Raw genomic sequence first — 16,794 nt, 5'->3', positions numbered from 1 at the left:
TACCGCCTATCTTTTTACCCTCTGCCCTGATCCAATGGGAATTACCCCAACTTCAAGTTCTAGAGCCAGACTCAAATCAATATTGTCATTGTTACTGGAAAAATGTCCCATCCAGTACACTACTCCCTTATATGTTGTCCACCCCTCCATTAGAGTGTAAGCTCATTGCAGGCAGAGACTATCTTGCCTTCTGTATTTACACTAGAGGTCTTTACATGTAGTAAGCACTTTACTTTTATTCATAAACTAAAAGATGGATAAGATGGCTATTCTTTTCACTAATTACAATTCTGCTTACATGTCAAAGTCAATGGGCATTTAAGATTTCCTGTATGATTTACGGCAAAGTGGGAAGACTGTCAAGAAACATTTGAATTCTAAAATTATGTGTAGTTCTTCTAAGTTGTCGCTCATAAAATTGACACCAAAAAACTCAGTGTGTCAGCTCAATGTCAAAGCGGACATATTTATCTGACAAGCAGAATTCATTACTTGGCAAAAAACCAAATAAACATGCTAGATCGTTAAGTCAGTTAACAAAAGAATCATCTATAAAAATATATGGAACAATTATAATGTGCATACTTCATAATAAAAGAGGCAGAACTAAGGCTACGATATAATGTAATAAGACATTAAATAGGTTGTAAAAAATACACAGAACTTGAGTTTTAAAAACTTCTATTCTTACACCTGCTTTTTTTTTGGTTTGCAGTTGGTTGATTTATTTGACTCTACTTTGTTGAATGCTAAACAATCTAAGTAAGATTTTATTTCTCATTCTATATATTTAATAAAATTTTGTGGAATGTTAAGCTTATAATAAAAAATGCATCAGCTGGCATCTCAAAACCTTTTAAAACTATGAAAAACATATTGTCTTCTTTAATAGGTTACAGGATGTAATTCATTATGTCTACAAAGTAACTCTGAGATTCAGCAAAGGAAAAATCAGCTTATTGATGAAAATTATTTCACATCATATTGAGAAAAGTAGGTAACAAAATGACTTGCCAGTGCCTATTGAAGAGACAAAAGATAGAAAGAAAAAGAAGTAAATTACATCAACAGTTTAAAATACTGTCAACTACGTGCTTAATTATGAATTTCTTCTCCAAATGATTACATTTGTAGTGCCAAAATGTTATAAACACACTTACATTGTCTCGTATGTTGATGTCTGATCCCTTAGCTAGCAAAAGCTTCACAAGATCGATATGTTTATATTCGGTGGCCCAAATCATTGGTGTCCAGCCACCATCATCCTAGTTTTCAGAATAAAGGAGGAAAAAAAAACCAAACAGACAAATATGAAAAATACAGGAGAGGTCAAGATGCTAGTGATTTTACCAGTTAAATTCCACTTCTATAAATAATACACTGAAAGAAAAAGGACCCAAAAAAAAAAAACCCACTTGTTACCTCATTTTAAAGGGATGGGTAAACAAGAATGTCAACTGGGCTGCTGTTGCAGGGAAAAAAAATTATAATTCAATAATTCTAAGTTATTTATTTCCAGGCAAATAAACACCCAGATAAGTACTAGAAAAGCCCAAAAGGAGAAATTCTAGGGAGATGGCTACCTGAATGAGATGCAAACCAGACAGCTCCCACATCCCTACTGTAGTCAAAGCCTGAGATTCAAACCAAACATGGTAATGATCAAAAAATTCACTGAGAAATTAAGAATAGGTGACTTCTTCTACCGCCAAAATGCAAAAGAGGTCAACAAGAAGCTCAAAGGCAATAGTAAAGGGGGCCAACAGTCCAGTACATGCTCCCTGAGCCAGGGCTTCCTGTAGTGAAGAGTGAAATAAGGCTGATCACTCAATCCTACCACACAAAACTGCCAATGGGAACATCCCCCTCACCCCCAAGTTTCACCCTCACACAAAGTCCCAATTCAGGAATTGAAGCTAGAAAGATGAGTAAATCAAACCAATAAGAACCAATCGACCAATATAAAAAACAACTGTAAACTTCGATCTCCATATAGGAGGAATAACTCTATGACACCTGCAATCAAATACACAAAGGAAAAAATGGATTTTCAAAAAGAAATTTTCAACAAGAAATCTGGAGGAAAGAAATGGGAAAATAAATGTCTTAAAATAGAAGGTGGTAAACTTTACTACAGAAATAGACTACTAGAAAACTAGAATAGAACAAAGAGATCAATGGCTTTATGACACAGCGAAAAATATTAAAATAAAATTTTTAAACTGTGGGGGGAAAAAAAACAAAACATAAGATCTGATATCAGAAACAACTGACCTAGGGGAAAAAACACAAATCAAAACATCTCTGAGGTACCACATCGTACATATTAGATTGGCCAACATGACAAAACAGGAAAATGAATGTTGGGGAAGATGTGGGGAAATTGGAACACTAATGCATTGTTGGTGGAGTTGTGAACTGATCCAACCATTCTGAAGAGCAATTTGGAACTATGCCCAAAGAGCTATAAAAATAGGTATACCCTTTGCCTCAGTAATAGCACTTCTAGGGCTATATCTCAAAGAGATCATACAAATGGGAAAAGGACTTACATGTACAAAAATATTTATAGCAGCTCGTTCTGTTTGGCAAAGAATTGGAAACTGAGGGGATGCCCATCAACTGGGGAATGGCTGAACAAGTTGTGGTATATCAATGTAATGGAATACTACTGTGCTATAAGAAATGATGAGCAAGCAGACTTCAGAAAAACCTGGAAAGACTTGTATGGACTGATGCTGAATGAAGTGAGCAGGACCAGGAGAATGCTGTGCACAGTAACAGCCACATTGTGCAATTACTAACTTTGATAGACTTAGCCCTTCTTAGCAATGTAAGGATCTAAGACATCTCCAAAAGTCTCATGATGGAAAATGCTATCCACATCCAGAGAAAGGACGATGGAGTCTGAATGCAGATCGAAGCATACTATAACTCTTTTTTTCCCTTCTGTTTTGCTTTGCTTTGTTTCCTCTTTCTTGTGGTTCCTCCTATTGGCTCTAATTCTTCCTTACAACATGACTAATGTGAAAATATATTTAAGAGGAAAGTATATGTAGAGCCTGTATCAGATTGCATGCTATCTTGGGGAGGGAGGAGGAGAAAAATTTAAAACTCAAAAGCTTATGGAAGTGAATGGTGAAAACTAAAAATAAACATTAAAAAAAGATAAAAAAAATTAAAATTAAAAATAAAATAACGTACTGTTTGTGGCAGGGGGAACGTATGGAAGTGATTGTTGAAAACTAATTAAAAAAAAAAAAGGAAAAGAAATCACTGATAACTTTAGAGAAAGCAGTTTCAGTTAAGTGATTAAGTGAAAAGCCAGATGACAGGAAACCAAGATATGAAAGAGAGGAGAGGACTTAGAGGGAAAGCATGTAGACAACTTTTTCTAGGAATCTGGCTGAGAAAGAAAGGAAAGGCACAGGATCACAACTATAGAGAATGGTATGACCTAATGAAGAGGTTTTTGCTTTTTTTTTTTGAAGGACGGAAGAGTTTTCAGCTTGAAGACGGCGTCCAGTATCTGTTTTCAGTCAGTGGGCAGGGTTCCTAGCTGCTGAGAAGGTGCCTCAGGGACTCTGTAGTAGCAATGAAAGAACTCACAGATAGGGAAAAATTGAAGATTAGAGGTGGGATAATTGAGGAGGCAATCTGATGGAGAAGACAGAAGCGTATAAGATCAAGAAAACAAGTTGATGCTCCTAAGAAGCTGAAGTAAAGAGGGAAAACAAGGAATGATGTAAAAAGCTTTTGAGATGAAGACCAGGGAACAAGAGGGTGTTTATGGTGGATAGCCTAATTTCCACAGTAAATAAGGTTTGAGGTCCTCAAATAAGTTAAGAGGACATAGAGGCATGGAAGGTTTGAGGAAATATGAAGAGAGAAGGTTTGGAACAATTTCTCTGGAAATCAGGGAAGAGTAAAAGGATTACTTTGCTATAGTAAGGAACAAGAAGAGGTCATATAACATAATCTTGTAATTTGCCCAATGAAATATGCATAGGTATTATGTAGTATAACCTGGATTCGAATACAAGTACTCTAGATTCTAAACCAATATAAAAACTCTTGCTACTATGCTAAAGCAACAGAATGCCAGCAGCAGAAAAGAAGCCACATTAGGCCATAAGAAAAGAAGGTCACATTAAAAACAATGTAAGAGATACCCTTCAAGGTATTAATCAAGATTTTCTAAAAAATCCTGCTCCCTTCCCAGGCAATGGGACATAAGGATTCTCAGGCCATTAAAATACCTCCCATTTGGATTTACAAAGAATAAAATTAAAGTCTCTTTTTCTCTTTCACACATCCTCGTATGAACATCTCTGTTCTACAACTGGAGGCATGTAGTCAATTACAAATGCGGAGGGTGGGGCTATTCAACTCTGGTGAACCTAATGATAAATTATAACCATAATTTTGGAGAGTATTTTTCTTGGGTAATAAATTATAAACTTTATGGTTGTTGGTGCAAAGAGACAACTGGTTCATGAAACCAGAAAGAGGAACAAAATTCCAAGAGGCCTTCTAGCTTCTCTTATTGATTGAGGGAACCATGGCATTTTGTTTAAACTGGAAATACTAAGTCTTCAGGAGTGGGCTACAAAATTGAGCACATCTTCTGGGACAAAGAACATGCCTAACTCACTATGTACTGCATCCCAGCTAATTAGAGATCCTTTGGGGTTAATTTTTTTTTTTTAAAGATGAAAATTGTCCTGGGAAGACTGAATCTATCAGTCATTAACATTATGGCTTAAATAGATGATAAGCATATTGTTTTTTTCCTATCACCTAGGTTTTTGTCATTTCTTAGTCCTCAAGCTGGTTTCTAAGGCAGATTACTAAGCAAAAGGTATAAGCACTACAAAATTATGATAAGGCCCTGGAAAATTGAGAAGCAACATCCTAATATGGGATAGGGGATGTGGGAAGTTGACATCTGATCTGGAGTCCTCCCAGGGCCTGTACCTGACAAAAGGACTTGTAGAGCAGACAAGCTCAAAAAGCATTTGCTGGTTGTACCATGAGTATTTGCTGAGTAACCTCTTTAAAAATAGTAATAAAGAAAAAGTTCGTCCCTCTCTGTTCTGTCCAAGAATAGAAAATAGGCATGTACCTACTAAATGATTCTGAAAAGGATTAAAGTTCTTCTACCACTACTCAGCACTAACTACTCAGAGGAATAAGGGACAGCATGACATGTGGCATTAGAAATCCATTACAGAGCTATGAATGTTACCTGACAGTTGACATCCATTTGTCCATTGGAGAGCAAATACTGAACCACGTCATAGTGTCCCTTCTTGGCAGCTAGGTGTAAGCATGTGGAGCCCTCTGCATCCTGAAAGAAAAATAAAATGAAGTGATAAACAAAATGTTTCAAGACCTAGTCTCTTATCATAAAAATGGGAAAAGGACCCACACGTATTTATAGCAGCTCTTTCTGTGATGGTAAAGAATTGGAAATTGAGGGGATGATCAACGATTGGGGAATAGCTAAACAAGCTGTGGTATATCAATGTAATGGAATACTATTATGCTATAAGAAATGATGAGCAAGCAGACTTCAGAAAAACCTGGAAAGACTTGTATGGACTGATGCTGAGTGAAGTGAGCAGGACCAGGAGAATGTTGTACACAGTAACAGCCACATTGTGTAATAACTAACTTTGACAGACTTAGTTCTTCTCAACAATGCAAGGATCTAAGACATCTCCAAAAGTCTCATGATAGAAAATGCTATCCATAGCCAGAGAAAGAACTATGGAGTTTGAATGCAGAGTGAAGCATACTATTTGCTCTTTTTTTTTTCCTTCTGTTTTGTTTTGTTTTGTTTCGTTTTGTTTCCTCTTTCTTGTGGTTCCTCCTATGCACTCTAATTCTTTCTTACAACCTGACTAATGTGAAAATACATTTAAGAGGAATGTATATGTACAGCCTATATCAGACTGCACACTGTCTTGGGGAGGGAGGAGGAGAAAAATTTAAAACTCAAAAGCTTATGGAAGTGGTTATTGAAAACTAAAAATAAATTAATTAATTAATTGAAGACATAGTCTCTTAATCTATAAATAAGCAAACAATTTTCAGTTTTATCCTTACAACACTAGACAAATAAAAAGGATCTGATGAATATGATATCCCTCAAAAACCTTAAATGATTGAAACAAGGCCAACAAACTCCACATGGCAGCACTGCTCTGTTCCTGTAGATCTATTCACATGTCTCTGAAGTAGACTTTCTGCTCAGATAATACACAAGGCAATGCCATTCACAGGATAATCACACTTAAGACATTCAAGAGACTGGTGTAATGAAATGGACAAAAAAATTATCACCAAGTACTTCAGATTTTCTTGAATTCAAATGATAACACTTCAAAAACATTTATTAAAACTTAATGGGGCACTTTTAAAGCTCAAATTGTATAAAGTAGCAACTATTAAAACAATGTGGTACCAATTTAAAAATAGAAAAGTTAATCAGTGGAAAAGACTAAATAAGCAAGCATAAGAAATAAGTGAACTCAATAACTACATGTTCAGTAAACAAGAAAGATCATAAATCACATGAGGAACAATTCTTTATTTGATAAGAACTCCTGAAAACTGTTTGAAAACAGTAGCAATTTGACAGTAACTGGGTTTAAACCAACATCTTATACTATAACACGTAATAAACTCAAAACAGAAGCAAGACCTGAATTAACACACACACACACACACACACACACACACACACACACACAAAATTACACAGGTACCTTTCACAATTATGGTCAGGAGAAAACAGAATCAATCTTTAATCAAAATAAGGACAGAGAATACCATAAAATACAAAAGAGATAATTTTAATTACTTAAAACTGGAAAACTTTTACATAAACAAAAACAATGCACATAGATCAGGGAAAAAATATTTGCCACCAAAATCTCTAATAGGGGTTTGATATCTAAGATGCAAAAGGCATTAACACATATTTAAAAACCAAGATTGTTTCCTCAATGAATAAGTGATTAAAAAAAAAAGCCTGCAAAAAAGGAATTATTAATGATTGGCACCCATATGAAAGAATGTTTCAAATTACTAAAAATAAGAGAAATACAAAATTGAAACAACCCTAAAGTTTCACTTCATATTCAGTAAAGTATGAAAAATGAAAAAAAAAAAGCATAGAAAAAGCTATTGTTAGGAGTGGCTGTAGGAAGACAGGAATAGTAATACACTGCAGAAAAACTTATGAATTGGTCCAACCAATCTGGAAAGCAATTTGGAACAATGCTAAAAAAAAGAGCTATGATCTTCAAGGTACACACACACATACACACACACACACACACACACACACACACACACACACCCACCCACCCCTCCACAAGAAAGTTAAAGACACATAGAAAGGTTCCACATACACCAAAATATTCATAGCACTACTTTTTACGGTGGAGAAAAAACCTGGAAATGAAATAGATGTCTATTAACTATGATTAAACAAATTATGTTACATGACTATAATGAAATATTACAATGCCACATAAAATGACAAATACAAAGAACTCAGAGGAGCATGGGAGATATGAAACGATGCAAGTTAAGAATAAGAAAAAAACATACACAATGACTATAATGATATAAATAGAAAGAATGGGAACAAAAATAAAAGGCTATATAATTACAGTAACAAAATTTGATCTAGGTGAAGACCTAAGAAAATCCTTCTATTTTGTGCTGGAAGGGGCTTAGGTATGGAATATTTGATACACTTTCAGATTCAGTTGATGTGCTGGTTAATTTTGCAAAATTGCTTTCTTTCTCTTTCTTTTTTAATCTTTGTTGAATAGAATGATTTGCAGCATAAACAAAGGGGGAAGGACATATTCATAAAAGTGATATGAAACAAAAGAACAGTAAAAATAACATTAAGAAAAAGACAATGGGTATCTCTTTATTCATCCAATACTCACTAGTTCATTTGAGGCACTAATAGTCACAGGTGCACAATTTGACGGGTGTGGAAAAGTTTCTCTCTAATGATTCAGTAGTAACTATAAAGGTCAGCAATCAACTAATGAAAGGAATGAGACAATGTGGAAGAAACAAATAGGAAAGAATTATACTATCTTCCTTTCTGTTCTATTTTCTTCCACTTCTTTAAAACACTAAGAATTATTCATTGGGGTCTCATCTAGTATCTTCTGAAGGGAAAGAAAAGTAGCTTTCTTCAGTTTTATGTGCAGAAAAAGTTATAAACAGCTCATACCACAAACAATTTCCACATATATTGGTAGTCTCAACAATTACTGTCAGTACTTTGGTGAAGATTCAGAGTGGGGTAAGGTTAAGCCCTACGGAGGGTAAACACAGAGTACTGTTTTTTATTTAGAATGAGCAATATTTATACTGCTATCTATATCTTCAGGCAAATACTAACCTAGGGAAACTTCGAAACATGGGAAAATCCATACTGAAGTGTGAATGTTTTATAAGATCCACAAACACAGTTAAAATGAAAGCAAAAGGACTGACTCAATGGGAAAGTAATCAAAACATAATGAACAATAAAGCTCAAGATAAGATGTATAAGCCTTAACAAAGAGAAGGAGAATGCTAACATATGATAATAAAATTAATAGAGATACCCAATAAAGGAAGTGATGGGGATAGGGCTAATTTACATTTATGCAGGTGAATAAGCTTCTCTTTTAAGCTTAACTATTCACAAAACTAGATTCAAAATGGTCCACTATTACCCTACTGTAAAGACACTTCTGCATGCCATACAGCTAGACAGAAGAGCGTAAGACTTTGAGAGAATTGAGCCAGAACACACTACCAATTGCCATTAGCAAATGGTAAATCAAACACAGAACAGCTAAGATCAGTGATAACTTCCTACCAAGATGGTTGTCTGAACAGGAGGAATACAGCCCAGCTCCCATACAAATATCCCTCTGAAACCATGAAGTTCACACCAGATCAAATACTGATCAAGAAATCCAATAGGAAACTACATTATGTGACTTCTTCCACCCAGAAATGCACAAAAGGTAAGCCAGAAAGTCATGAGCCAACAGGACAGGGAGATCCTCTAGGAAAGCAAATGACACTTCAACAAGACAGGATATACATAATCTGCAAGGCTCCATGTGTATTGGCAGTAAGAGTATGGTCAGAAAGCCCCACAGTGGGGGAACTTGGGAATAACAGTAGGCAGTGATTAATCTGGTGCCAAACATTATTATACCACAACTCAAAAAGGGATAGTATAGTCAAGCTCCTGGGGCTTCTCTGAAATTCTTAAAACTCTGTCCTTAAGGTTTTAACGGGGGGGGGGGGGGGGGGGGGTAAGAGGGGAGGAATACACTAAGAAAGGAGGAGGAATTTGTTCCCTCTCCTAAGTGGTATGCATGAGAAGAAAGGTACAAAAAACTCAAATTATAGAAATGGGCATCAGATTAACTGTACTTTAATCTGAAAGACCATGGAGGGTTTGAACACAAATACATAAAAATACATACATATACCAACAGTTTTGTGTAAAAATTTATCAAACTTCCATAGATAAACTAGATTGCCACCCACCCCCACATGGATTTAAGAGGAAAGAAAATATCAGGGAATAGCCAAAAGCAAAGCATACTTCCTGATCCTAAAGTTCAGCAAGTCAGTCAATAAACATTTACTCAGCATCTACTATGTGCTATGTATTAAATACTAGGAAAACAAAGGAGAAAAAAAAAGTCATTCCCTTCAAAAAGTTCACAATCTAAAAAGAGGAAGAAACACTTAAAAAGAAGCTTCAAAGTCAGAGGGGGTGAGGGTATGTAGGAGAGAAAGAAGACACTCAGCACGATGAAATCCTGAAGCTAAGTGGGAAATGATGAGATGGTTGCCCTGGGCCCCCTCCTTTACATGGAGCATCTGGGGAATTCTCCAGATGTGTGTAACTTCTACCCATTCCAGTCAAAGAGAAGGAAGGAGTAACCGGAACTGAGGAGGTAGGAGATTCAGAGTTGATGTGGTGTCACTCTTTCCTTCTTCATTCCTGTTTGACATGATGAAGTGGCCTTACTCCTTTCTAAAGCTAACCCCTTTACTTGTTTAAGTGATTGCATTCCATCTTGCCTCTTCCAACAAATTGCCTCCTCTGTCACCTCTGCTCTTTCACTTACTCTCCATCTCTCCCTCTCTACTGGCTCCTTCTCTACTGCCTACAAACAGGGCCATTGTTCCCTTTTCCTGAAAAAAACCCATACTTGATCCTTCCAGCAACACTATCACCCTATATCTATATCATTTTTCTGCCCTTTGTAGTTAAACTCCTCTAAAGAACATTGACAATAGGAGCCTTCACCACTTTATATTCTCTCACCTTCTTAACTCCTTACAATCTGGCATCATTCCACCAAAACTGCTCTCTCCAAAGTTACTAATGATCTTTTAGCTGCCAAATTCAACAGCCTTTTCCCAATACTCATTCTCCTTGACCTTTCTGTAGCCTTTGACATTGCTGATCACTCTCTCTTCCTTGATACTCTCTTCTCTCTAGGTTTTCAGGATATCACTCTCCTGGTTTTCCTCCTACCTATCTGACCACTCATGCTCTGTCTCCTTTACTGGAATCTCATCTAGATCACACTCTCTAATCATAGGCATCACTGACCATTCTGTCCTAGGTCCTCTTCTCCTCTCCCTCTATACTACTTCACTTGGTGATCTCATCAGCTCTCATGACTTAATTACCAACTCTATGCTAATATTTATAATAATATAATTATGCTAATAATAATCTACCTTTCCTGCCCCAATCGCTCTGCTGACCTCCAATTTCATACCTCCAACTGCCTTTCAGTCATCTTGAACTGAATGTCCAGTAGATATCTGAAACTCAATTTGTCTAAAATATAACTCATTATCTTTTTCCCCCAAACCTTGCCCAGCCTCCTACCTTCCCCACTACTGTAGAGGGCAACACCATCCTCCCAGTCCCTCAGGCTCACAACCTAGGAGTTATACTGGATTCCTCACTATCACAGTGTTTTCCCATCTTTTATTAACTTTGTATTTATCCTGTATAGAGTTTGCTTTATATATTTGTTTGCATGTTGGCTCTTTCATTAGACAGTAAGCTCCTTACAGGCAGGAACTGCCTTTGTCTCTTTTTTTATTCCCAGCACTTAGCATAGTGCCTGGCATATAGTAGATGCTTAGTAAGTGTTTACTGAATGAACTGAATGAAAACAATGATGAAGTCCAGGAGAACAGTCAGGTGGGAAATGATGGGGTATTAAAAGGAAAAAGAAAAACAAGAACTACAAGATAATTAATTTCTTTATGTCATATTAAATTTGAGATGACTAGAGGATATACAGTTAGAATTATCTAACAGGTAAATGGTGATATGGGACTGGGCTCAGTAAAGAGATTAAGGTGGAATATATAGATCTATGAATAATGTAATCAGAGATGGTAACGGAACCTAACAGGAGGTCACCAAAAGAAGGTAAAAAGAGAAGAAAGCACAAGAGAGAGCCTTGAGGCACACCACAATTAAGGGGCATGAAACAGACAATGAATGAGCAAAGGAGAATAAGACGTAGTCAGACAGGTAGAAAAGAGAGCAATGTCATAAAAATACAGAGAGGAAAGAGGATTCAGGAGGAGAAAGTGAAGAATAGAGTCAAATGCGGCAAACAAGTCATGGAAGAGGAGGAGGAGGAAGGAGTAAAGGCCATTAGATTTGGTCATCAGGAGATCCCTGTTAGAAAGAGCAATTTCAGTTAAGAAATGAGGTCAGGAGGCAAACTGCATAGCATTACGAAGGGAAAGAGAGTAGAGAAAGTAGAGGCATCAAGTGTAGATGGCATTTTCAAAGAGTTTGGCATAAAAAAATTTTTTTAGAACTATACTTACCATATACGGCAAGACTCAAAAAGGGTTTGTCTTAAGGCTGAGGAGACTCCTTGTAGGCAATAGGGAAGGAACCAGTACATAAGGAGAGATTGAAGACATCCCTAGCAAGAAGCCAAATAGTCTCCATTTGGAGAACACTGATAACAGGAAACCTATTCAGTCCTGATGCAATTACTCTAGTTCTGGACACTTGTAATTTCCTTTTCCCTCTATATATTTTCTACTCATTTCATGTAGTTCTAGCCTCTGGAGCCAAAAAAGAACAGGTACAAATTTTCTTATACATTAAAGTCCTTTAAATAATTACACACAATAATCACATGATCACCAAGTCTTCTATTAAGACTAAACATCCCCAGATCAATCAAATAATCACAGTCACCTTCTATCTAGACTGCTGAATTTGTAGTTCACTAAAACCCCCAGATCTCTCCCATAAGAACAACTGACTAGGTAAGCTTCTTCTGTCTTATATTGGTACTGTTAATTTTCTAGACCCAAGAACTGGACTGATACTTAGTAAATTTGGTTTGATCTCTCATTTTAGCATGTCAAGACCTTTCAGAATCTTGATTCTGACTTTGTCATCCAACATATGAGCTAGCCAAAACAATTTTGCATCATTTCCAGTATAATAATATGTTGATCCATGCCCAAGTAATTAATAAAAATGCTCGGTATCCTAGAGTGGAAGACTAATCACTGGATCATTCTAATAGAGAAAATCCTCAACAATGATAGAGATTAATCACTATTTTCTGTGTCCAGTCATTCAACTTTACTATACTATTAAACTTAGCACAGTGCCTGGCACGTAGTAAGCATCATCATCATTTTTACATTATCTCCATCTTATGCATATGGATATCATAATAAAGTCTCTCAAATTCCTCACTGAAATTCAGGTATACTCTATTATCTTGTCATCATCCTTTCCCCTTCTCCATGACCCAAAAACTCACCAGTTTAGCATGGCATTCCTAGTGAACTTAGGCTGGCTCTTAGTGACCACCATTTTCCTTTCTAAGTATTCCCAAAGAAACCCTTTGAATTTCCAAAGATCAGTGACAGTGACTTAGAAAGCTTATTTGAAAACTCATTCATTACCTGACCTGTAGTTTGTTTGGGGCCTGGTAACTGGAATACATTTCAGAGAACTCACTTTTCTCACTGGCTTCATATTTATACTGAGTTTCAACTTGAGCTCAACAGTCAAAAATTTTCTCCTTCCAAGAAAACTACTTTGATGAATCTGTGATAAAGGAGATTTAAGAATTCTGATTCCAAGCCATTCATACCTTCTTATCATGTGTGAATCTTGTCCATGCCTTCCTATAAATATGCCAAAACAGATATAACATGCTGGAGGCCTTTTCAATATTTTTGCCCATCAGATACAGCAGTAGATCACCCTGACTATACACAAATAGTGTATAGCACATATCTTTTTTCCAAATATATTTCTTAGGTAATATCTTTTATATTTTTTTATTTATACATCAAGTCATTATTGCTAAAATATGCCCACTATATATGTCTCCATTGCCCTGTAGGTCACCTACAATTTAGATCTTTAGAGAATATATTCTACCATGATTTGTACTCATACAGAGTCACTAGGAGACTACTCATGTTTAAAAATTAAGCTTTCATGTAAGTGAACAGGTTAAAATCACTGAAAGTCATGCTCAATCTCCCATATGTAATCTATCCTAACCTATTCTAGGCTCACCTTATCATCCATCTGTAGTTCCTGTTTAAGATATATGTACTAGTTGACTAAATCAATTTACTGCTCACTCAACTGCATCTCATAATCCAGGGAATAGGCATTCTTTACCAACTTGGTTTTTCTAATGTGAACTGTTAGTCCAATAACTTCTGAATGGTCATAGATCTCATTAAGAAGTCCCCTCAATATACTGAGACTTGAAAAAAATTAGCATAATTTCATCCACAAATAGAAGCATGTAAAGGGCTTTACTATCTATAGGAAATCTTTCTAGATCTGGATTCTGTATGGGACATCATTAATGAAAATGACAAAAGCAATGGTAAATGTAAACTTTCCTCTTTTATGCCTTGCCTAGTATTGATGATAATAAGATTAGGCCAAGTTATTTAAATGGTTACATTATCCAGGAATTTTGTGTGATCTTAATGTATGCATGGGAGATAGTTTGTTTAAGGAGAATTTAAGGCTATGTTTGCTCTACTAAACCAAATGTTTTTGTGTAATCAAAACACAATAAATCCTGTCTGATTTTTTTTATTGTACTTTTAGTCATATATGACTAGGAATGTGTTCAGCTATAGAAAATCATCTGTTAAAGACTCTGCCTTCATATTTTCATCAAGGATCACTAATATATGCATATGTGGCATAATAGATTTTATAGAGTTGGGAAAGATATGATGTATTGTCCCTTTTTATATGTGAAGAGAATGGTAACTTTGAAAGGAGCAGAAAAAGATTTCTATTAAGAACTGTTAAAATCAACTTTAAAGAAACACAGTCCCTTGTGTGAAATTCTGAGAAGAAATAAAAGAATATTTTTTTAGCACCATAAAATGACCTGTCCCCTCAAATAAATATACTGAGATGACAAGTTTGAAGGAAGAGCAATGACTGAGATAATGATAGCTGCAGGACACTATGGTTCATTAGCTCCAGCTCTACTTCCAGAATTTTAAAGGTAATAACTGAAAAAATTCTAAATCAAAGAACTGTTTGGGGTCTTTTGATGAATTCATACCTGACAGAAAGGTAGATTATTTGAGTTTTGTACCTCATAAGATAAAGATAACTGAATGACCACTAGGAGGTTCTGATATGAGGCATTGGCAAATATGGGAAGACAGAAAAGAATCAGGAGGAAGAGAGACAGAAGAGACAGAAGAGGCAGAAGAGTAATTTGAGCACAGGAAGAATCACAAGAAGTTGGGGACAGAAAACAGAAGGCTATGAGTGAAAGAAATTCCAGCCAACTCTGGAGAAGCTTTGCTAGAAAGACAGGCTTTACTTTGCTGATTGGCTGGCAGGAAGGGGGAGGAGAGGTGTCAGTTAAGCAAGCTATTTAGCTATTGTGCTAATTGGACTAGAGCTGAATGCTATGAAGAGGTTTATTGCTCTGTAGTGCCATCTACAGCTTGAAAGAGGGAAACTTCTTGGAAGCATTAGTCTCTAACCTCACTCAGGTTTAGAGACAGATTTTCCATCTGTTTTGCTATGAGCTGTGCTTTTTGGAAAATAGATTTGGCTTTGCTAGAAGTTAAATGAAAAAAGCAGAATTCTGTTGAATGAAAAGCTGGTGGGATTTGTCTGCACTGCCCAGAGAGGCAACATGAAGAGCTTTGCAGTTTTCTGGCTTAAAGAAACTACCGGCCACTGAACAAGTACAGAGGATAACACTTTCTAAGTGTCCTGTTAAGGACAGCTCTGAGCTAAAAGAATTTGTCCCTGTTTCATCAATGGCTATGCCCAGCAGGAGAGGAATAAATGCCAAAAAGGAAATAGCTAGCAAAGAAGCACCTTCATGTGGTGTAGATTGTTCATTATCAAAATACACAGGTGTGAGCTGCCCTAAGTCCACTCATGTGCCTCCTAGCTAGGTTCCGTTCATATATGCCAACTATCACCCACAGACACTGTGTACATTGGTGGGAGAGTATGACATAGGTTCAAATTAGCTAAATACCAGCATTATAGGAAAATTACAAAGAAATTACAGAAAATTGAAAAGAAAAAAAATTCTAGATTTTTGACAACTTGAGTGGATTATGATGTTTGATTATTCCTGTTCTAGAAATAAGCTTGTACGACAAGAGGTGTTGTCCTTCATTGTCACCTCTCTTTATTAAGCAAGGGTATTAAGTGTTCAGTAGCTGAGGAATTTTTTGGGTATTTTGGTTTTCATTATTATGATGCTACTAAATTTACATTGGGATCAGATCTTAAAAATGCTGTTAAAGAGTCAATATTTTTATTTTTATCTAATTCCCATATTCCTGAATGAATAGCTTATTTCAAAAGCTTTATTTAGAGGTGCCATAATGAAAATCAATATCTTGTTCTCATATTAATAATTAATTCCAATATGACAGTGATTTTTGACCTTTGCTTTCTCTAGCATGATCTGTGAATAGACATCTGATTCAAGAATGATTCCTACACCAATAATTAAATTTTCCCATTAGTAAGATGCAATCAGTTTCCCATTACGATATTTGATGCTCACCATGTAAGGTCTTTTGACTCTTCTCAAAGAAAATGTTCAAGAAATACAGCCTAATGCTTTTAAGCAATTTATAAATGTATGACCTGATTTTTTTAATCCCAAACCATATATTCCAACATATTATTTAGTGTCTCCTTTCCCCATGGACATCTTTACATTTAATTCAATGAGTAACAAGGTATATAGTAATTACATTTAAATTATCTTTTAAAAACTATATACAGGCTCCAGAAATTCAAAAGAACCTAAAAAACCATCTAATACAATTAGGATCTAAAAAAGAAATCTCACTATATATGCATACCCAACAACATCACCCAGTCTTTTCTTGAAGACCTCTAAGAAAGGAGGATCCACTACCTTCCCGAGGTAGCCATCACATAAAATAAGACAAAGTTAGGTTTCACTTTTGCACAGTGCTTACAATTAGGATGTTTTTCCTTAAGTGAAACATAAATTTGCCTTTGTGCAACTTCTACCTATTTATTAGACCTAGTTGCATCTTCTGGGAAAAAGCATGATAAATCTAATCCCTCTTTCAAATGATAGCTTTTAAAATATTTGAGGACAGCGTCAATGTTTCCACTTAATTTTCTCTTCTCCAGACTAAAGATCTCTATCTCCTTCAACTGAT

At 35.9% G+C, this 16,794-nt stretch overlaps 1 protein-coding gene across 7 annotated transcripts in view; it reads right to left on the bottom strand.

The window, feature by feature from the left end:
* Positions 1-16,794, bottom strand: part of EHMT1 (euchromatic histone lysine methyltransferase 1) — a 293,851-nt gene that overhangs the window by 51,244 nt on the left and 225,813 nt on the right. For all 7 annotated transcript variants that reach the window (XM_027849525.1, XM_027849531.1, XM_027849548.1 and 4 more), the window contains 2 exons: positions 5,249-5,350; positions 1,161-1,265 (listed from right to left, as the gene is read on the bottom strand). In XM_027849525.1, coding sequence (XP_027705326.1) covers positions 1,161-1,265; positions 5,249-5,350 — 207 coding nt within the window. The remainder of the gene's footprint in view (positions 1-1,160; positions 1,266-5,248; positions 5,351-16,794) is intronic.

The sequence above is a fragment of the Vombatus ursinus genome, unplaced genomic scaffold (assembly GCF_900497805.2).
Source record: "Vombatus ursinus unplaced genomic scaffold, bare-nosed wombat genome assembly UNPS02000580.1, whole genome shotgun sequence".
Lineage (NCBI taxonomy): Eukaryota > Metazoa > Chordata > Mammalia > Diprotodontia > Vombatidae > Vombatus > Vombatus ursinus.
This window is presented reverse-complemented; position numbering and strand designations above follow the sequence as displayed.